The 15880-nt window shown below is 46.5% G+C and overlaps 1 protein-coding gene and 1 long non-coding RNA gene across 6 annotated transcripts in view; one reads left to right on the top strand and one right to left on the bottom strand.

Annotated features, from left to right (window-relative positions):
- The window catches only part of CTDSPL (CTD small phosphatase like), a 79022-nt gene extending 77794 nt beyond the window's left edge, over positions 1-1228 (bottom strand). For 4 of the 5 annotated variants that reach the window (XM_066313736.1, XM_066313754.1, XM_066313745.1 and 1 more), the window contains exon 1: positions 1058-1227. In XM_066313736.1, coding sequence (XP_066169833.1) covers positions 1058-1133 — 76 coding nt within the window. In that variant the 5' untranslated portion in view covers positions 1134-1227. Of the gene's footprint in view, positions 1-1057 lie in introns of all 5 variants that reach the window. The other variant, XM_066313770.1, reaches the window with a different exon arrangement.
- The window catches only part of LOC136358081 (uncharacterized), an 829601-nt gene that overhangs the window by 113027 nt on the left and 700694 nt on the right, over positions 1-15880 (top strand). The window lies entirely within an intron of this gene.

The raw sequence follows: 15880 nt of genomic DNA, 5'->3' as shown, positions 1-15880 counted from the left end.
TTCCAAGATGAGCCACACAAGCATTTCTGGGGACTAATTCCATCCATTTTTGGGGGAGATCTATTAATCTACCATTTCAGACTGCTCAGAGATGTGACCGTACCTCCCAAGGAACACGGACTTAACTCTTTATTTCCAATTCCTGCCCTTTCTCCCCTATTTACCAGCACTGCCTGTAACAAAGCATAAAAAGTGACACTCAAAACAACTTCCCAAAGCCGTGAACAAGCCCCCAGCACCTGAAGCCTCCTGCTCACCCACCAGACAGAAGGATACAAGCACTTACAGCCCCAAGACTGCTCGAAGCTTCCCAAAGCAAACAAGGTTAAGGGCACTTGTCAACATCCAGACTTTTGAGGGAAGCAGCTCCTTTGGCCACGCTGGATTCATCTCATCTGGGAGTAAAACTCAATCCAAGTGTGATGCCTTACGCAAGCAACAACTATTTATCTAAGGAGTAAATAGAGCCTGCTTTTATAAGTAGCCTGTGTCTCTTTCTGAGAAGCCAAAGTAACCTCCAACAAACCTGAAAGCTGCACAGATTCTGAAATGGGAGGGAGGGAGGAATATAGGAAAGAAATCTGGTTAAAAAAAAAAAAAAGGAGAGGGGAAAAGAATTTAAAACCTTTACAGCAGATATTTCAAACCTGTCCAACACACCCAGCACAGGTATCCCTTCCCTGGAGCAGGGCACTAACTGCACAGTGACCACCTTACAAAGTTACCTCCCCAAACCTCGGGGAACAAGAGGGGTTTTCTTAAAAGACTGATGAAATTGGGTATTTAAACACTTTTAACAAGTTCTCAGCTGTATCCAGCAAGCAGTTTCAGAGACCCTTCACGCAAATATTTTCATCCCTTCTAAGAAAAAAAAAAAAAAATCCAAACCAAAAACCAAAAAACCAGCCCAAACTCAACAAGCTGCCCTCTATTCCCAGCAGCCTAGAGGGGATTAGACGGTCACTGAAGAACGCGAGTTGTTACTACGTGCATTTTTAAACAGAGAGGGGGAAATAAAAAAATCAAACAACATAGAGAAAGATAAGAAGCAGCTCACCTTTATCCTGAGTGCAGGACAGGATCTCCTCCTCTTTGGGGTTAGTCACCTGGGTGATAATGGACGGGTTGTCCATGGAAACAGAGTGAGATTCCACCTGGCTATTTCCCTCTCAGAGGCAGGCTTGTGTGCGGGGCCGGGGGGGTGGGGTGGAGGTGGGGGCAGCGGGTTTATTTGTTTTTTAATAAAAAAAAAATCAAGACTGAGGCTTGTCTTCGGGAAAAAAAAACCAAAACCAAAAACAAAAACAAAAAAACACAACCCCAAACAAGCAAAACCTCAACAAGCAACACCTCCAGGAGCGAAACCGAGGGGAAGGGGGTGGGAGGGACGCCAAACGCGATGCCACCGCGGCCTCCTGCCGGCGCCAATTCTGCACGGCGAAGGGGGGGGAAGGAGCGCGATCCCCCCCCCCTTGAAAAAAAGAGAATTAATCCAATTCCCCCTTCCGGGAAGCCCGCCGAGCGCTTCCCCCCGAGCCCCCGCCGCCGCCTCCCGAGGCGGGGGAAGAGCCCCCGGCCCTCGGCTCCGCGCCTCCCCCCGCGGCCTCACGCCGCCCCCCGCATCCACCTGAGCCGCCCCTGCATACCCCCCCCCGCCGCCCGCCCCCGCGCTTATCTCATCCCCGCGCCCCCCTTCCTCCCGCGGGCAGCGCTCGGCGGAGCGACGCCGGGCCGCCCCCTCCACCTCCACCTCCTCCTCCTCCTCCTCCTCCTCCTCCCCCCGTTCCCGGATCGCGGGCGAGGAGGGAAGCGCGGCGCGAGGGGAGGAAGGGAGGGGAAAGGGGCCGAGCCGCTCCCCGCGCTGCGCCACAACCCGCCCGCCGCCGCTGCCGCCGCTGCCGCCGCCGCGCCCCGAGCCCGTGAGCGCGCCCGGCCCGCCCCGCGCCGGGTCCGGAGCGAGGGGCGGGAGCGGCAGCGCCCGGCGGTGCGCGGTAAACAACGGGGCGGGGCGGGGCGGGGCGGGGCGGGGCGGGGCGGGGCGGGGCGGGGCGGGGCGGGGCGGGGCGGGCGGGGCGGGGCGGGGCGGGGCGGGGCGGGGCGGGGCGGGGCGGGGCGGGGCGGGGCGGGCAGGGGAGCGCCCTCAGCACAGCGGGGCTGGGGAAGGGGCGGGGCTTACAGCGGAGGGCGGGGCTTACAGCGGAGGGCGGGGCTTACAGCGGAGGGCGGGGCCAGGGAGCCGTGAGGGCGAGGGGCGGGCCCGGCCGCCATTTTCCGCCCGGGGCTGCGCGGGAAAAAATAAATCACGGAATCGGAATTGTTTAGGTGGGAGAAGAGTTTGTGGGATCAGCGGGTTCGACCTGTGGGCGGGCGCTGCTTGTGTCAGCCACTGAGTGCCACGTGCGGGCTTTCTTTAAACTCCTTCAGGGGCGGTGACTCCGCCACCTCACTGGGGCGTCCTGTTTTGTAATCTCTAATCAATTTTTCTGTGGAGGAATTCTTCCTAATATCCAACCTAAACTTCCCCTGGCACAATGCGAGGCCGTTCCCTCTCATCCTGTCCCTGTTCCCTGGGAGCAGAGCCTGACCTCACCCCCAGCTGTCCCCTCCTGTCAGGGAGTTGTGCAGAGACACAAGATCCCCCCTGAGCCTCCTTTTCTCCAGGCTGAGCCCCTTCCCAGCTCCCTCAGCCTCTCCCGGGGCTCCAGAGCCTTCCCCAGCTCTGTTCCCTCCTCTGGACATGAATGTTGATGGGTTTATGAACAGGTATAAACCATCTGATTAGAAGGCATGTGCAGTCAAGTATTTTTACAGGTGACTGTAAGATGTCTTTTTCAGAAGCATGTGTGCAGTTCAAATGACAGAATGACTCCTTTTGCAAGTGACCACAGTGGGTCATCTGGTCCCAGGTCCCTACTCCATCAGGGGTGGCCTCAGCAGAGCCATCCAAAGCACATGGCAGAGGATTGTGTCCAGATGGCTCTGGAATATCCCCAGGGAGGACACTCCACACCCTCTCTGGGCAATCTGCTCAGTGCTCAGCCACTGCACAAGAAGAAGTTCTTCCTCATGTCCAGGGGGAATTTCCTGGCCATTGGTTCCTGCCTGTTCCTCTGGTGCCATTTCTGGACCCCACAGAGCAGAACCTGGTCCCTCTCCCTGCAGACAGGGACACACAGGGATGAGGTCTCCTCTCAGGGTCTCTTCTCAAGGCCAAACAGCCCCAGCTCCCCCAGCTTTTCCTCATAAAAGAGATTTCCCAGTCCATTAATCTTCCTGCTGGACCCACCCCAGGAGCTCCATGTCCCTCTTGTACTGAGAAGGTACCAATGGCAGGCTTGGCTGCTCCTCTCAGAGCAAATACCCTCTGTATTTTTCCTAAAAGGCATGTCTGGCTCTCCAGGAATTCCCAGCACTGCTGCTTGCTGTTGCATGAAGATATAAACTGTGGTGTACCTGTCCTGCTCCCACCGTCCTGGCATTACCCAGGGCCTTGGGCCCGATGCTGGGGAAAGTACATGGGGAAATCCACCCCAAATAATGTCTCTTTTGTGGGGCTGCCAGAGTGAAAACCCAGGGGAAAACCTTTAAAAAAGCATGGTGGTGTATTTAACATGAATAAGAAATTGTAACCTCCTTTGCCTCCTAGAAAAAAAAATCTATTGTACATTCAAGCCTGTTTTGTAATCTTGCAACACTAAACATAAATATAATTTTATAATTAATTAAATAAGTGGGGGAAATCCTTCTGAAGCCAGCAAAGACCCAGGCAACACGGATTTTAGTAAGACTTGTTACAACGATCTTCTTTTTGCACTAAAAGAGGAAAAACTGACCATTTTTATTAACAAAATAATTGTAAATTTATCTTTGACCCGTTTTACCTAACAGTAACAAAACCATGGAATTGACTCCCCATTCCTGGAAGTGTCCAAGGACAGGTTGGATGGGGCTTGGAGCAACCTGGGATGGTGAAAGGTGTCCCTGCCCATGGCAGGGAGTTGGACTGGATGATATTTAAGGTCCCTTCCAGTCCCAGCCATTCTGGGATTCTGGGATTCCTTTCAGCTGCCAAGCTGGGTTGCAGAAATGACCATTGTGTTTAATTCCAGAAATTTGAGCAGCTGTTTTTGTTACAGCTCTTCCTTGCTGTGAAAGAAGGCTGTAGGCCCAGCCTCGAGGAATTTCTGCTCTGCTGAAGTGCCACATCCAGTTTCTGGAGAAAACGACTTAACAGCTCGGGGGCTTTGTTTCATTCCTGCAGTCAACAGATTTAAACCTTTCGCTGGGAGCCTTCAAATCACGGCGTTTTTTTCAGTGTAGAAAAAGTCACTCCAAATCTACCTGTGCTTTCTGCCTCCCAAACTAACACTCCCTACAGAGCAGTGCAGGCAGAGATACCTGTATTGCAGGTTTCTGGGACTCGTATTTTAGGTTTTCCTGTCCTGCTCTTATGACAAACACTCGCATGGGGAGTGAGTGCGATGCCACTGCTTGCACTGCATCCAACTGTGCGAGTTCCAACCTGCTCTCGGCTTTGGCTTCTCCAGACAAGAGTCTTGCAGTTACAAAGAGTCCCTCGCAGGCTGGATCGGGCACAGAGGAGCAGGAGTTGGTACATGTTGGCTGGTGGAATTAGCCCTGCTGCCTGTGAAGGCTGGGAGCTGCTGCTCCTGAGCCATTATGCGGCTTTATCACAGCGCTGGTTATGTTGTAACCCTGCGAGTGCTTGATCTTTTACCCGCCCAGGCACTGCAGGCATTTTTAATTATCTGAGGGTTAATTTGCATTGGAGCTTTTGCTGAAACAATAAATTCATACCTCTGTTATTATCTGGTATGAGTTTCTGTATCAATATTTATGTTTGGGTAAAACCAAAGAAGCTTCCTGCTACCATTGAGACAAAAGAATTGCTTCGGAGCAAGTTCAGGAGTCAGCCAGCACTAACAGCACCTTCCACTTCTTCGCAGGGAAAGGGAAATTGTAATGTGTGGTGGGAGAACATGTGTTCCAATGCCTCTTTTCTATGCAGGGATGGGGAGACAGAAACATCTTGCCTGATGAAAAGCTCGTTTTGCAAGGCTTGACAAATACAATGTTTCACCTGGAGCCAACGTGGTCTGTGTGATTTTAATGCTGGTAAGATTGTTTCCGCAACTCATGCCGTAAAACTCCAGTCCGACAGCTCACTGTGTGTTCATCTTCCTCGGGAATTTGGTATTTGCTTCAGTTTACAGCGGGAACTGCTGTCTGTGGTGATATATAAGGGGGAAGTAGGGTACAAGGACGTGCCGGGAGGGGCTGTCTCTCCCCGTGCTTGTCCCTTTGCTGCTGCCATGCAGCTCCCTCACCCCTCCAGCCTAAGGCAGAGGGCAAAAAAGCAAGATATTGACAGCACACAGGAGGAGCAGTAGAAAGTCCATACTTTTGCAGGTCAGTGGGAAGCAGAATAGAAGCTGAGGAAGTGCAGCTGTTCTTGTCCTGGCAGCGCTGCTGTAACCTCGGAAACAGGTCCTTCCCCTGGGCATGGGATCTGCCTCTCCCACCCCCACCACTCCCCTTCCTGTGCCAGTTATGAGATGTTACAGAATCAAGAGCAATCCGTGTTGTATCCTTTCTGTTTTTACTTTAGGAACACTCTGAAATGTGCACAGTATCTCCTATCTATGTTTCTTTGTGTGCTACATGAGCTAAATCCTAAATAATCCCATGGAACAAGGGAATGGTTTCATCTCCCTGTCACAGATCAGAGGTGGAGGTTCAGACAAAACAATACTTAGCAGGGAATTGCAGCACCAGCTAATAGGAGATTCAGGTTTTCATCATGACTTCTGACATTTGTCCTTGCTACTAAAATGTGTCCCTCTCTCAATGCCACAGGATGTTTTATAATGGGGGGAGGGGAGATGTTTTTACCAAACTGTTCTACATTAAAAGGAAGCATTTATTTTCATTGGTATCAGCTCTGTGAAGTCTTGACCCTGGGCCCACAATGGGAGTTTTATCCTTGACTTTAATGGGAGAGCAATCAAGGTCTCGTGATATTACATCCCAAAGAAAGGAAAATACTGCAGTTTGTATCAATAAGATAAATGCCTCATACTTAGTGTAAGCAGCTATATTCTTGCAATAAATTGTATATTAGATTGATTAAATGTCTTAACTTCACCTCGGCTATTAATCACTTTTGGCAGCTGTTTACTGCTTTGTATACTTTGAAGTAATGGACATTATTCCTTAATTATCTCATTGCAGCTCAGTCATTGTTTCCTAAATAGTGCCATTAGAATGGCAAATTGCAACAGTAAAACAGTGTCAATAGGAAGTTATGAAGTTCCTATTTTATGATGCATTCATAAAGTTAACTCAATCTACTCAAAATGTAGCTGTGAATCCTACACGTGACAGAAGGGATTCTGATGAGAAAACAGTAGAGCATTAAGTGTGCTGGGACATTACTTTTACCCAAGTAAAATACAGCATATTCCCTATTGGAATATATGTGCATATCAGAATTTATCAAACTAGTGCTTGTATGATCACTTTTGGTTTCACTGAGTGCTGTGAATTCCGAGGATTTTGTGCCTTTGAATACAATGCATTTATTCCTGGAGAGAAAAAAGGACAAAATTCCAAGCAGTGCTATCATTTAGATCTTACTATTGTCATTCCACAGAAGGGTAAGAGAGAACCAAATAAATCAGAAGAAATGGCTGCTTTTAGTTTTATCTCCAGATCTGGCAGCAAGTCATAATGTGGCAGTTGTACAGCAATTTCCATTCTGAGTCCTTTTTTCAGTCAACTGTAACTATCCTGAACTTTAACATTATGAGTTGTCTGTTTCAGGCTGAGTTGTTTGGGTGGAATCAGTATTACTGTCAATCTAAGAAAGTCATGAAACTGGCTTTCAAGTGCTGTAACAGAAATTGTCTCTCTTCTTTCTCCCTGATAAAGGTTTTTAGGGGAAAAGTAACGTTGGAAATTATGAGTTCTTGTGAGATTTTATTCTCCTGGGATTTTTACTGTGCACATGATAGAAAATGTTGTTCCTTACCTAGGGCTAAATTAGTGCTGAAGACAAGGTGAATGGGTTTTTTACTAACATTAACAATTTATGTTTAATCCCAAAATTCTGTAGACTCCTAATCCAGAAGCTTTGATTAAGGAACCCAACTAAGATGAAGCCTGATTGTGCCAGGTGTCAGACAACCCCAGGAGAAACGATGCCTGAAAAGCATTCGACCCAGAGGGAAGCAAACACATGATTAAAATGCCTGCCTGTAATTTCAGTTCTGGGTTGAATTCAGCTAGTGACCCACGGCTAGAAGGCTCTGAGGGCTCATCACCAGGTGACCTACAAGTGGCATATCCAGTTCTACCTAACTGCAGATGCTACACCTTTGCAAGGCAGCCTGCTCTTTTTCTTTATTTTTCCTTTTTTTTTTTTTTTTTTGGCAAGCAACCAAATTGGGTTCCATCCAGCCTTGACAAAGGCTGGTGAAGTATCCCATTCATCTGCTCATTGCCTCTTCTCCTTCATCTGGTCAGGCTTAAACAGTCTGCTGCTGCCCTAACCTGCTCCTCAACCTCTTAGAGCTGGAGGGGAGCTGCCGCTGGGAATCAGCTGGTGCAGACATTCGTAAAGTTCTCTCTCAGTCAAACCCAGGTTACTGAAGGCAACAGGTTAAGTTCTTTAGCCCAAATAATTTTTCCTAGACCTGATCAGGGCTTACTCTGAATCTTTCAAACTCCAGAAGCAATAGCACAGGACCAAAACCCAAACTTTTAGGAGGCAACAGCAACTTCAAGCAGTGCAACTACTTGTTTATTTGCAGCCTTAGACCATATTCTTGCTACAGAGATGTGGTGGATGCCGCATCCCTGGAAACATTCAAGGTCAGGTTGGATGGGGCTCTGAGAAACCTGATCTGGTTGAAGATGCCCCTTGCCCATGGCAGGGGGGTTGGCTTAGGTGACTTTTGAAGGTCTCTTCCAGCCTGAACCATTCCATGATTCTATAACCTTTTGATGTTGGTGAGCGATGAGAGGTGGGACATGTCAACAGTAGCAAGGCTTCACTTTTGATTGTTCTGCTGTTTCACTTGAGCACAAGAGTGGAACAGGATAAAAGGTGGCTTTGCCCTTATCTGGTTACCCATTGTGAGCACTCTGTTCTCCAGTATCCTGCTGCAGCATTCTTGCCAATACTGCCACACAGGCTTGGTTTCCATTTCAGTTTCACTGGTTGTCAGAGAGTTTATCTGTGAAATAGATATAACAACAGCTAATCTCGTGTTATGGTTCCGTGGCTGTTTATAACTCCTATTAATAGCAACCGTGGAAAGCCTGAGAGTGGATTTTATAGAGCACTGGGGTAACCAGTTACTGCACATTCCCCTGAGGCTACGTAGCATCAAGTGTAGCAGCTTGTCCTTTCCAGACTAGGTCATGATCATCTTAACTCTGGCATTCCCTATCTTTTGGGGATTTGACTCCGTGCATGCTCTTGGTAATTCTTTCTGAGGCATGATTCGGAAGCAATTGATTTTGCTCTATGATTTATGCTTACAGAGATTCCAGCTGATTTGCAAGAGGCTCCATAATTAAGCTCTACCCTGTGCACCAGCTCCAGTGAGGATTCCACAGCACTTAAAAGGGATTGGCTGGACTTTCACTGGAGGAGAATAGGATGGGCCCATGATGCTTTGGTAAGTCTTAGAGGTTCATATTTTTAAGTGCTTCTGAATGTTCAGCATTCTCATTCCAACTGCTGGTACCCATTTTTAAAAGCGTGTGTTTTATCCCTCAAATGTGGGAAATGTTCATGTAATACCTGATTCAGTGAGGCATTAACCATTATCACATATGAAAGAGGACAACAAACACCTTCCTACTGATAGGTGCATGATGGGGTTGCTGAGTTAATAAGAGCAATGGGTGATACAAGCCATGTTAGTGACACAGTTGTGGTTTCCCATGAGGCACAGCAAACATGGGAAGATATTTGTCTACCAATTCTGGGGGAACCAGCTGATGAGCTGTGAGAAAGTCCCGGTTTTGTGGAGGATGAAGTGGGATAAGAAAGTCATGACAAAGGCCTGAAACAGCCCTTGGCAAGGACTTCAGGTCATCCTGGCACACAGGAGCAGTAATTTATTCCAGGAGTCACTGCTGAAATCATTAGGGTGAGCTATGGAATAAAGCAATAGTATGAATAAAGGCAGTAGAATCTGGCCTAATTGAGAAACAGAAAAGGAGGAGTGAGGAACACAAAAGGTCTTGTAAGTGCAATGTCCTGTCATCTGAGTCAACTGATAGTCATGGTAAGTAGCCATCTAATTTATTTTGTAAAGGACTCTTCACAGGAAAAACCTGCTGACTGTTGGAAAAATAAAGTCAAAACGATTAAGAATTGCGATGAGAAATTCTAGTCACTGCCTAATTCTGTGCCTTTCATTTCAAATTGCATAAATGGTAACTTAGCTTTTGGCCTCGTGCCTAGAGAAGCACCTGAGAACACATCATTGCATCATCACTGAGAGTCTATTGGCCTCTTTTAATTATGGGCTGGCTGTGGAAAGTGAAGTGGCTTGGTTGGTTAAGGCTGATACTAGACCCCACTAGCAGTGAGTGACTACCACAAAAAATGCTAGCAAGGAAACCACAGGCACTCTTTGAAGCCTTTGGAGCTCTGACGTTTCCACTCACACCATTTGTCTAATTGAAATTTCATTCACGTGGCTGCTAGTGCAACCTGAGAGTGTCAGGAATGTGAAAGGGCATTTTTCATGATGTGGTGTGGTCTGTGTGGCTGGAAGTGGAGAAATCAGAGTCAAAGTGGGGAGGTTTGAGTGAAGGAACGAGGACAGATTTATGAAAGGCATCTGTGAATTCTGTACACAAGCTATGAGGGGAAAGTGGAGATGGAGGAAGTGGTAATGCAGAGAAAAGGAAAATGAACTACAGAAAGAAGAGAAAATAGGAAATCTTAGAAGCAAAACTCCTAACAACTCTTGACATTTCAATCCTAGTGTCTTTCCCCTCAGAATTTCAAATGTAGGATAGTCTTCAGCACCTGATTGCTGGAGAGCTGCAAAGAAACTTGCTGACCTTGGTAGGGAAAAGGAGTTTTAGGTATTGGAAAAGCAGAGATGATTTAAAGGAATTCTGTGGCTGTCCTTGGAAATAGTATTTTTGTCTTCTCCAACTGGTTTTTTTTTTGCTGCCTGTGTAATAAAAAGGAATCCAGTTCTGAATGCACCAGGGTCACCATATAACTTTGCTTTCCTGAATATATAAAGCAACACAGGTGCTGCTGCTTGACTGGTTTCTGGTGATTCCCAAAGCCAGAGGCACTGGCCCCCCACCAATAGTTTGGAGCAATATCCTCCACTTTTCACTGTAGAATTTGTATTCCAGTAAAAAGGCCATGAAAAATGTTCCCTGATAAATATCTACAAATAACAGAAGTGTCTAAGCATCAGGAAGGAGCACTTATGTAGGATGACCAGGATGAAATTGAGCTTAATAAAAACATTTGATTGTGAGATCAAGATAATTCAGTAATCCTGTCAAAACTAGTCTCATTGTGCTGGGTTCTGTACAAAAAGTAGTAGGAAGTGACCCACAGCATAAAGATCTACAGTTTTGAGTGTCAAAGGAAATATAATTTCCTGTGGAAAACTGAAGCATAGAAAGAGTAATTCAGCTGCAATTACACAGGTAATTTTTGGCAGGGTTGGGACTACCCAGTCTGCTCCTTCTCCTGTCTGAGGTTGAAGCTACCCTTTAAGAGCTTGAAAATCAACCTGGTTAAGGCACAGGGAGGGCTGTGGTGTGCTAAGCTGTGTACCCCTCCTGGAAGACAGGCAATGTCCATAATTCCTGGTGCTATCCCCCAGCCATCAGGAAGAGGAGGCCGGTGTGGATCAGAGGGAGGCGGGAGCTCGGTGCTGTGAGCAGACACAAAGGGCTCAGGGAGTGTGCACCATCACCTCATGCAGCCACAGAGCAATCGTTTGTTAGGAAGGTGCCAAGTGTGAAAACTTAACCCATGCTGGGTCACTGGGTCAGTGGGAAGCCTCTGCTTGTTTATTTTTGGATTCGCCATCCCAGCAGGATCCTGCTGAACTGAGATTCTCACCGAAGCCATTCCCAACCTAAAGCCTGTCCCAAGCCACCAACTTAATGAGTGCCAGGGCTGTCATGCACAGCAAAGACGTGGCTGAAGTGGAAGCAAAGAGGTGCAGTGCTCTCAGATGAAGATGTGTGGGCAGCAGGCCTGTCACAGCAACAGAGTGTTGAGTGCTCCAGAGACTGATATGCCCTGTTAATTCAATTAATTGCTTCTTCAGCTTGGTTGAGAGATCAGCCAGTGAAATGCAAATATCTCAAGCCAAACAATTTTTCCCTTGTTTGCTATGGGTAAAGCCTTCTACACATGGCTGTCTGTCAAGTGTTCAGCTGCAGCACCTGCATTTTGATGTTCCCAGGTGATTTTCTCCAGGCTTCACAGGACAGCTATCCTACATTTCACTTCCCCTTGGGTCAGTAAACGAAATATTTTCCTTGTATACCTGTGTTATGTTTAGTTTGGGATACATTTATGACTGGGCACAAGTCAAACTGGTATTTAGAGACTGTGATAAAGCTGGAAAACAGCATGGCAATGTGTTGGGCCAAGCATCCCTTGCAATGCTTTGCCCCTGGCCAGTCCTCCTGCAGCTCCACACAGCAGGAACATTCTCCATCCCATTTGCATGCAGGGGAGGCTTTGACCAGCCTGAATTTCCCTCTTGGCTGAAGGCCCTGTGCAAGATCCACATGCTGTTTAGGTTCTTTATGCATTAGCTTTTACCAGAATAGTTAAATAATTAAGACAGTCCACTGGCCAATATACTGATAAATGAATTACTCGGGCTTCCATTGGCTGCTATTTATGTGACCATGTGGGTTGTTGTTTGCAAGCATTTAAACAGCTCCAGCTGCAAGTGGGACTGGTGGAGTTGTGGAGGCATAGCACTTTTTGGGGAGAATTGGGTTTTGGTCTGGTGGGGAACCCTGAGCTCTCTCCCTGAGGAGGGATTTGTGATTCAGGGGTTGTATTTGCAGGGCGCCTGAGCCTGAGCCGAAACCAACAAGCAGCTCTTAGGACACCTGCTTGACCTGTACTGCTTTGATTTAAGGAAATTAAACTCTACCCCATAGAGAAAGAGCTGAAATCCTGCTGCTTTTGGGAATGTTATTTCAATGTACTTGTTCAGTGAGTTGGCCTGGTAGTTTACAATTCAGAAACCCCGGAGCACTTGTGAATTGTGAGGGAAGTACACTATTCATTATCTGCTGTCAGGCATTCATCATGCCAGTGTAAGCTTCAATCCTCTCATCAGGATGCAGAACATTACTTATGACCAGTCACAGGCCATGAATAATGGCTTAACGAAATGAACAGTTCTCCAGCAATTCAGATCCAGGTTTGTTAATCAAAACTATTCAGAGCCAGATTCTGGCACCCCCTCAAACACTCTGAATAACACCTACCCTCAGTGCACCCTCTTTGGTTTTAATTGTATTTATAGTTTAGCAATTTTTTTTTTTTTTTCTAACTGGCTGACCTCACCCAACAGACTCACGGAAAAAACTGAAGTTTGCCTGCACCAAAATAAGTAGTTCTTGTCTCATTTTGCCTTAACACTTGCTGTAGAAAACCAGTTTGGCAGTGATGACAAATCTGCATGTCTTTTCCAGATGGGATTTCCATGCTGGTCAGCAGCTAAGAGCTGCCTAAAGCTAAGCACTGACTTGAACATATCTTTTATCCTTTATGTGGGGAAAATAAGTCGAGTGACATATTCTTTATGGGGCCTCATGCACGGCAGTAAAATGGCACGGCCATATTCATCCACGTGTAGGACTAGGCCCTGTTCTGATTGGTCTTTCACACCAACAGCAGTTCCCTCTTGTATATTGCCAAACACACTTCAGGCTGCTGGAAAGTGGAATATAGCACTGTGTGTGCAACCCAATCCCCAGTATTCTTCTACAAATGTTCAAAGCAATTGGCAGCTCAAACTCTCTTCTCCAGTTGTAGGAGGCGTCTTAATTTTTTGGTATTCTGAGCTGTGCCCAGGAAGCTGGTACTTCATTTCCAGAACCAAGGATTGACTAAGTTGGAATATTTTTTACATGGGCAGATAGTGATGGGGCAAGGGGAAGTGGTTTTAAGTGTTCAAAGAGAACATGTTTAGATTAAGTATTAGGAAGAAATTTTTCCCTGTGAGGATGGTGAGGCCCTGGCAGAAGTTGCCCAAAGAAGTTGTGGATTCCCCCCCACAGGAAGTATTTGAGGCCAGGTTGGACTGGTCTCGTGGAAGGTGTCCCTGCCCATGGCAGGGGGTTGGAATGAGATGGTCTTTAAGATCCTTTCCCACCCAAACCATTCTCTGATTCTGTAACTCTATGAGTTCATTAATGGAGAGCTTTCTGGGCAGTTCAAGTAAGGTAAAGCCCTGGAAATATTCAACTGAGTCTTGTATCTCTGATAATCTCTTGGCGCTGTAAATCACAGCTTTGACTGTCACTGCACATATCAAGTTGAGACCCTCAGGAGTGGTTCCCCAGTGCTGTTTTGGGGTATGGGACTACCAGCAGATGTGGAGGTGTAATGATATGTTCAGGATCCTCAGTGCATTCCTACTCCTCTAATATTCTTGGCATGAAACTCCCCATGAGACTCTCAGGGATGTAGTTACCAGCTTCCATTGTGGTCAGACTCCTCTATGTGTTTGAACAGAGCTCTTTACATTTTACATATTCATTCTTAAAATGGTTTTCAGGGCATAATCTTCCATAACCAGTTCTTCTTCCTTAGGATCATATTTTGGGAAGCAGCTCCAGCAGTTTCACCCCTGGAATGTGTCTCCCCATGTGATTAAATATGGGTCCCTTTGTGTGGGTGAATCAGGGTTCAAAATGAGGAAGAAAATACCCTCTGGATCCATGTCAGAGGATCTCTCTATCAGCAACGTCTGGTGCAGGGGAGGCAGGGCTTGCTGTGGGTTTTTTTTCCACCAGATTACATTTTGATGCACTAGCTGCAAGGAGTGGGAAGGGAAGGAGCAGGCAAAAGAGAGAGAGAAAAAGAAAAGGCTCTCATCCAGAGAAAAACCAGGAGTGCTTATCTCTCCCTCCTCTGCCTTGCATTCAGTGGCGCCAGCTCTTCATCATCTCTTTCTTCCCTCAGGGGTGTAAATGTTGGCATCTGCGGGAGAATAGCCCAATACAGGGCTTCCTCTCCTATTGGAAGTTTTTCAGCAAATTTTCATTCTGGCCATTTCTTTTCTTCAGGCATTGTATGTTCTTTATTTGAGAAAACAGAGGAAAAATGCAACCCAAACAACATTTCAGTTTCTCCGGCAAAGTTTCTATTTTGATTTATTGAAAACTTGTCCAACCAGTTATTTATATTTTATCTGTGAAAGACTCAAAAAATTTCATCCGAAACACATATTTCCATGGAAACGTCCATCTTTGATGAGATGTCGTTCCTCAGATGTTTCAGCTGAAGAATTTTGTCAGTTCAGGCAGGAAAAAAAAAAAAGAGTGGGGGACAGAACAAAGACCAAGCTCCCAGGAAAACATGCAATGCTTCAAGTTAATGGGCTAAAATGTCAGCTGGTAAACTGCCATAAAGCCAGAGAAGTCAACCAGTCGACCCGAGTCAATGGAGCTATGCTAATTTACACAGAGGATCTGGCCTTAGATTTTAATAGAACCAGCCTAGCAAGCTGTTTCTCTGCTTACCCATCCTCCTCCCTTTTTAATAAGCTCTCAGTCATACTTGGCCTATCCTTTAATAATTCACCCTTCTCTCTTCATGATCCCTCTTTCCTCTCTGGAGATAATGGGATGGGATTTTCTGCTTGCAGCCCTCAGAGAAATATTGTAGACAGGTTAAACTCTGCACAGCTGGCTACTGGCTTCTAAATATCCCTCGTGCCTCTTCCTGGACTCTGATATCCATCTTCTCTTTGGTCTTTACTTAGCCAGTGCCAACAGACTTCAGTGCAATTTGCCATATATTACGAGGCAGCGCATTGTGCTGTAATCTATAGATCCTGGGATATTGAAGTATTAAGCTCACAAAGCAATCAATTACTTTAATGGGAGTTGTGTGCGTCTGGCCGCAATTCTGGAAAACAGATCTATGAGATAGCTCCAGGACACAATCCAGCCTCTGGACCAAGAGGCTCCTCTACTGCAGAAGTTTTTCTAGCTCGGGGCCAAACACAATTGGCAAGATGCATGCTATGGGGGTTTTTTGTTGTTGTTCTGTGTAAATACAGTATGAACATGTGTAACTGCTCAGGCCTATGTAACGTGTAGCTATATTAAATAAATACTTGATGATAACCAGTTACTGAGGTGCAAGTTTCTTATCCTCTTCCCTTAAATTTTTAAAGACCTGCCAGGCTACTTTTCTTAATCTAGTTCTAGTTTCTTGGTGACCATGTTGTTCCCTCTTTACTGCTTTCGTTAAACACAGCAGAGAAGTGTTGATGCAGAAACACTCCCTTGCAGACCTTAAAAGGCTTGAGCATCTTGGAAGGTCCTCATTAAAAAAAGAGTGACACCTGATTGTCTCCCATAGAAGAAAATAGTTCTGGGTCCCCAGAGAATGCGAGCCCCTATTTTCAGTGAAATATTTCAAATACTTCAGTTATTTGTACCTGCTCTTGTTCACATGGAGGAGTGAAGATACCATGCAGAGTCCTGTGTTGATTTCTCAGACACCCAGAGCATAGAGCAGACCTTTTGCACACCTTTTCTCAGAGTAACTGAGATGATGCTTGATTGTTCCAGGTACAGACCTGGTAACTGTGTC

This window comes from Sylvia atricapilla, chromosome 1, assembly GCF_009819655.1.
Source record: "Sylvia atricapilla isolate bSylAtr1 chromosome 1, bSylAtr1.pri, whole genome shotgun sequence".
Classification (NCBI taxonomy): domain Eukaryota; kingdom Metazoa; phylum Chordata; class Aves; order Passeriformes; family Sylviidae; genus Sylvia; species Sylvia atricapilla.
This window is presented reverse-complemented; position numbering and strand designations above follow the sequence as displayed.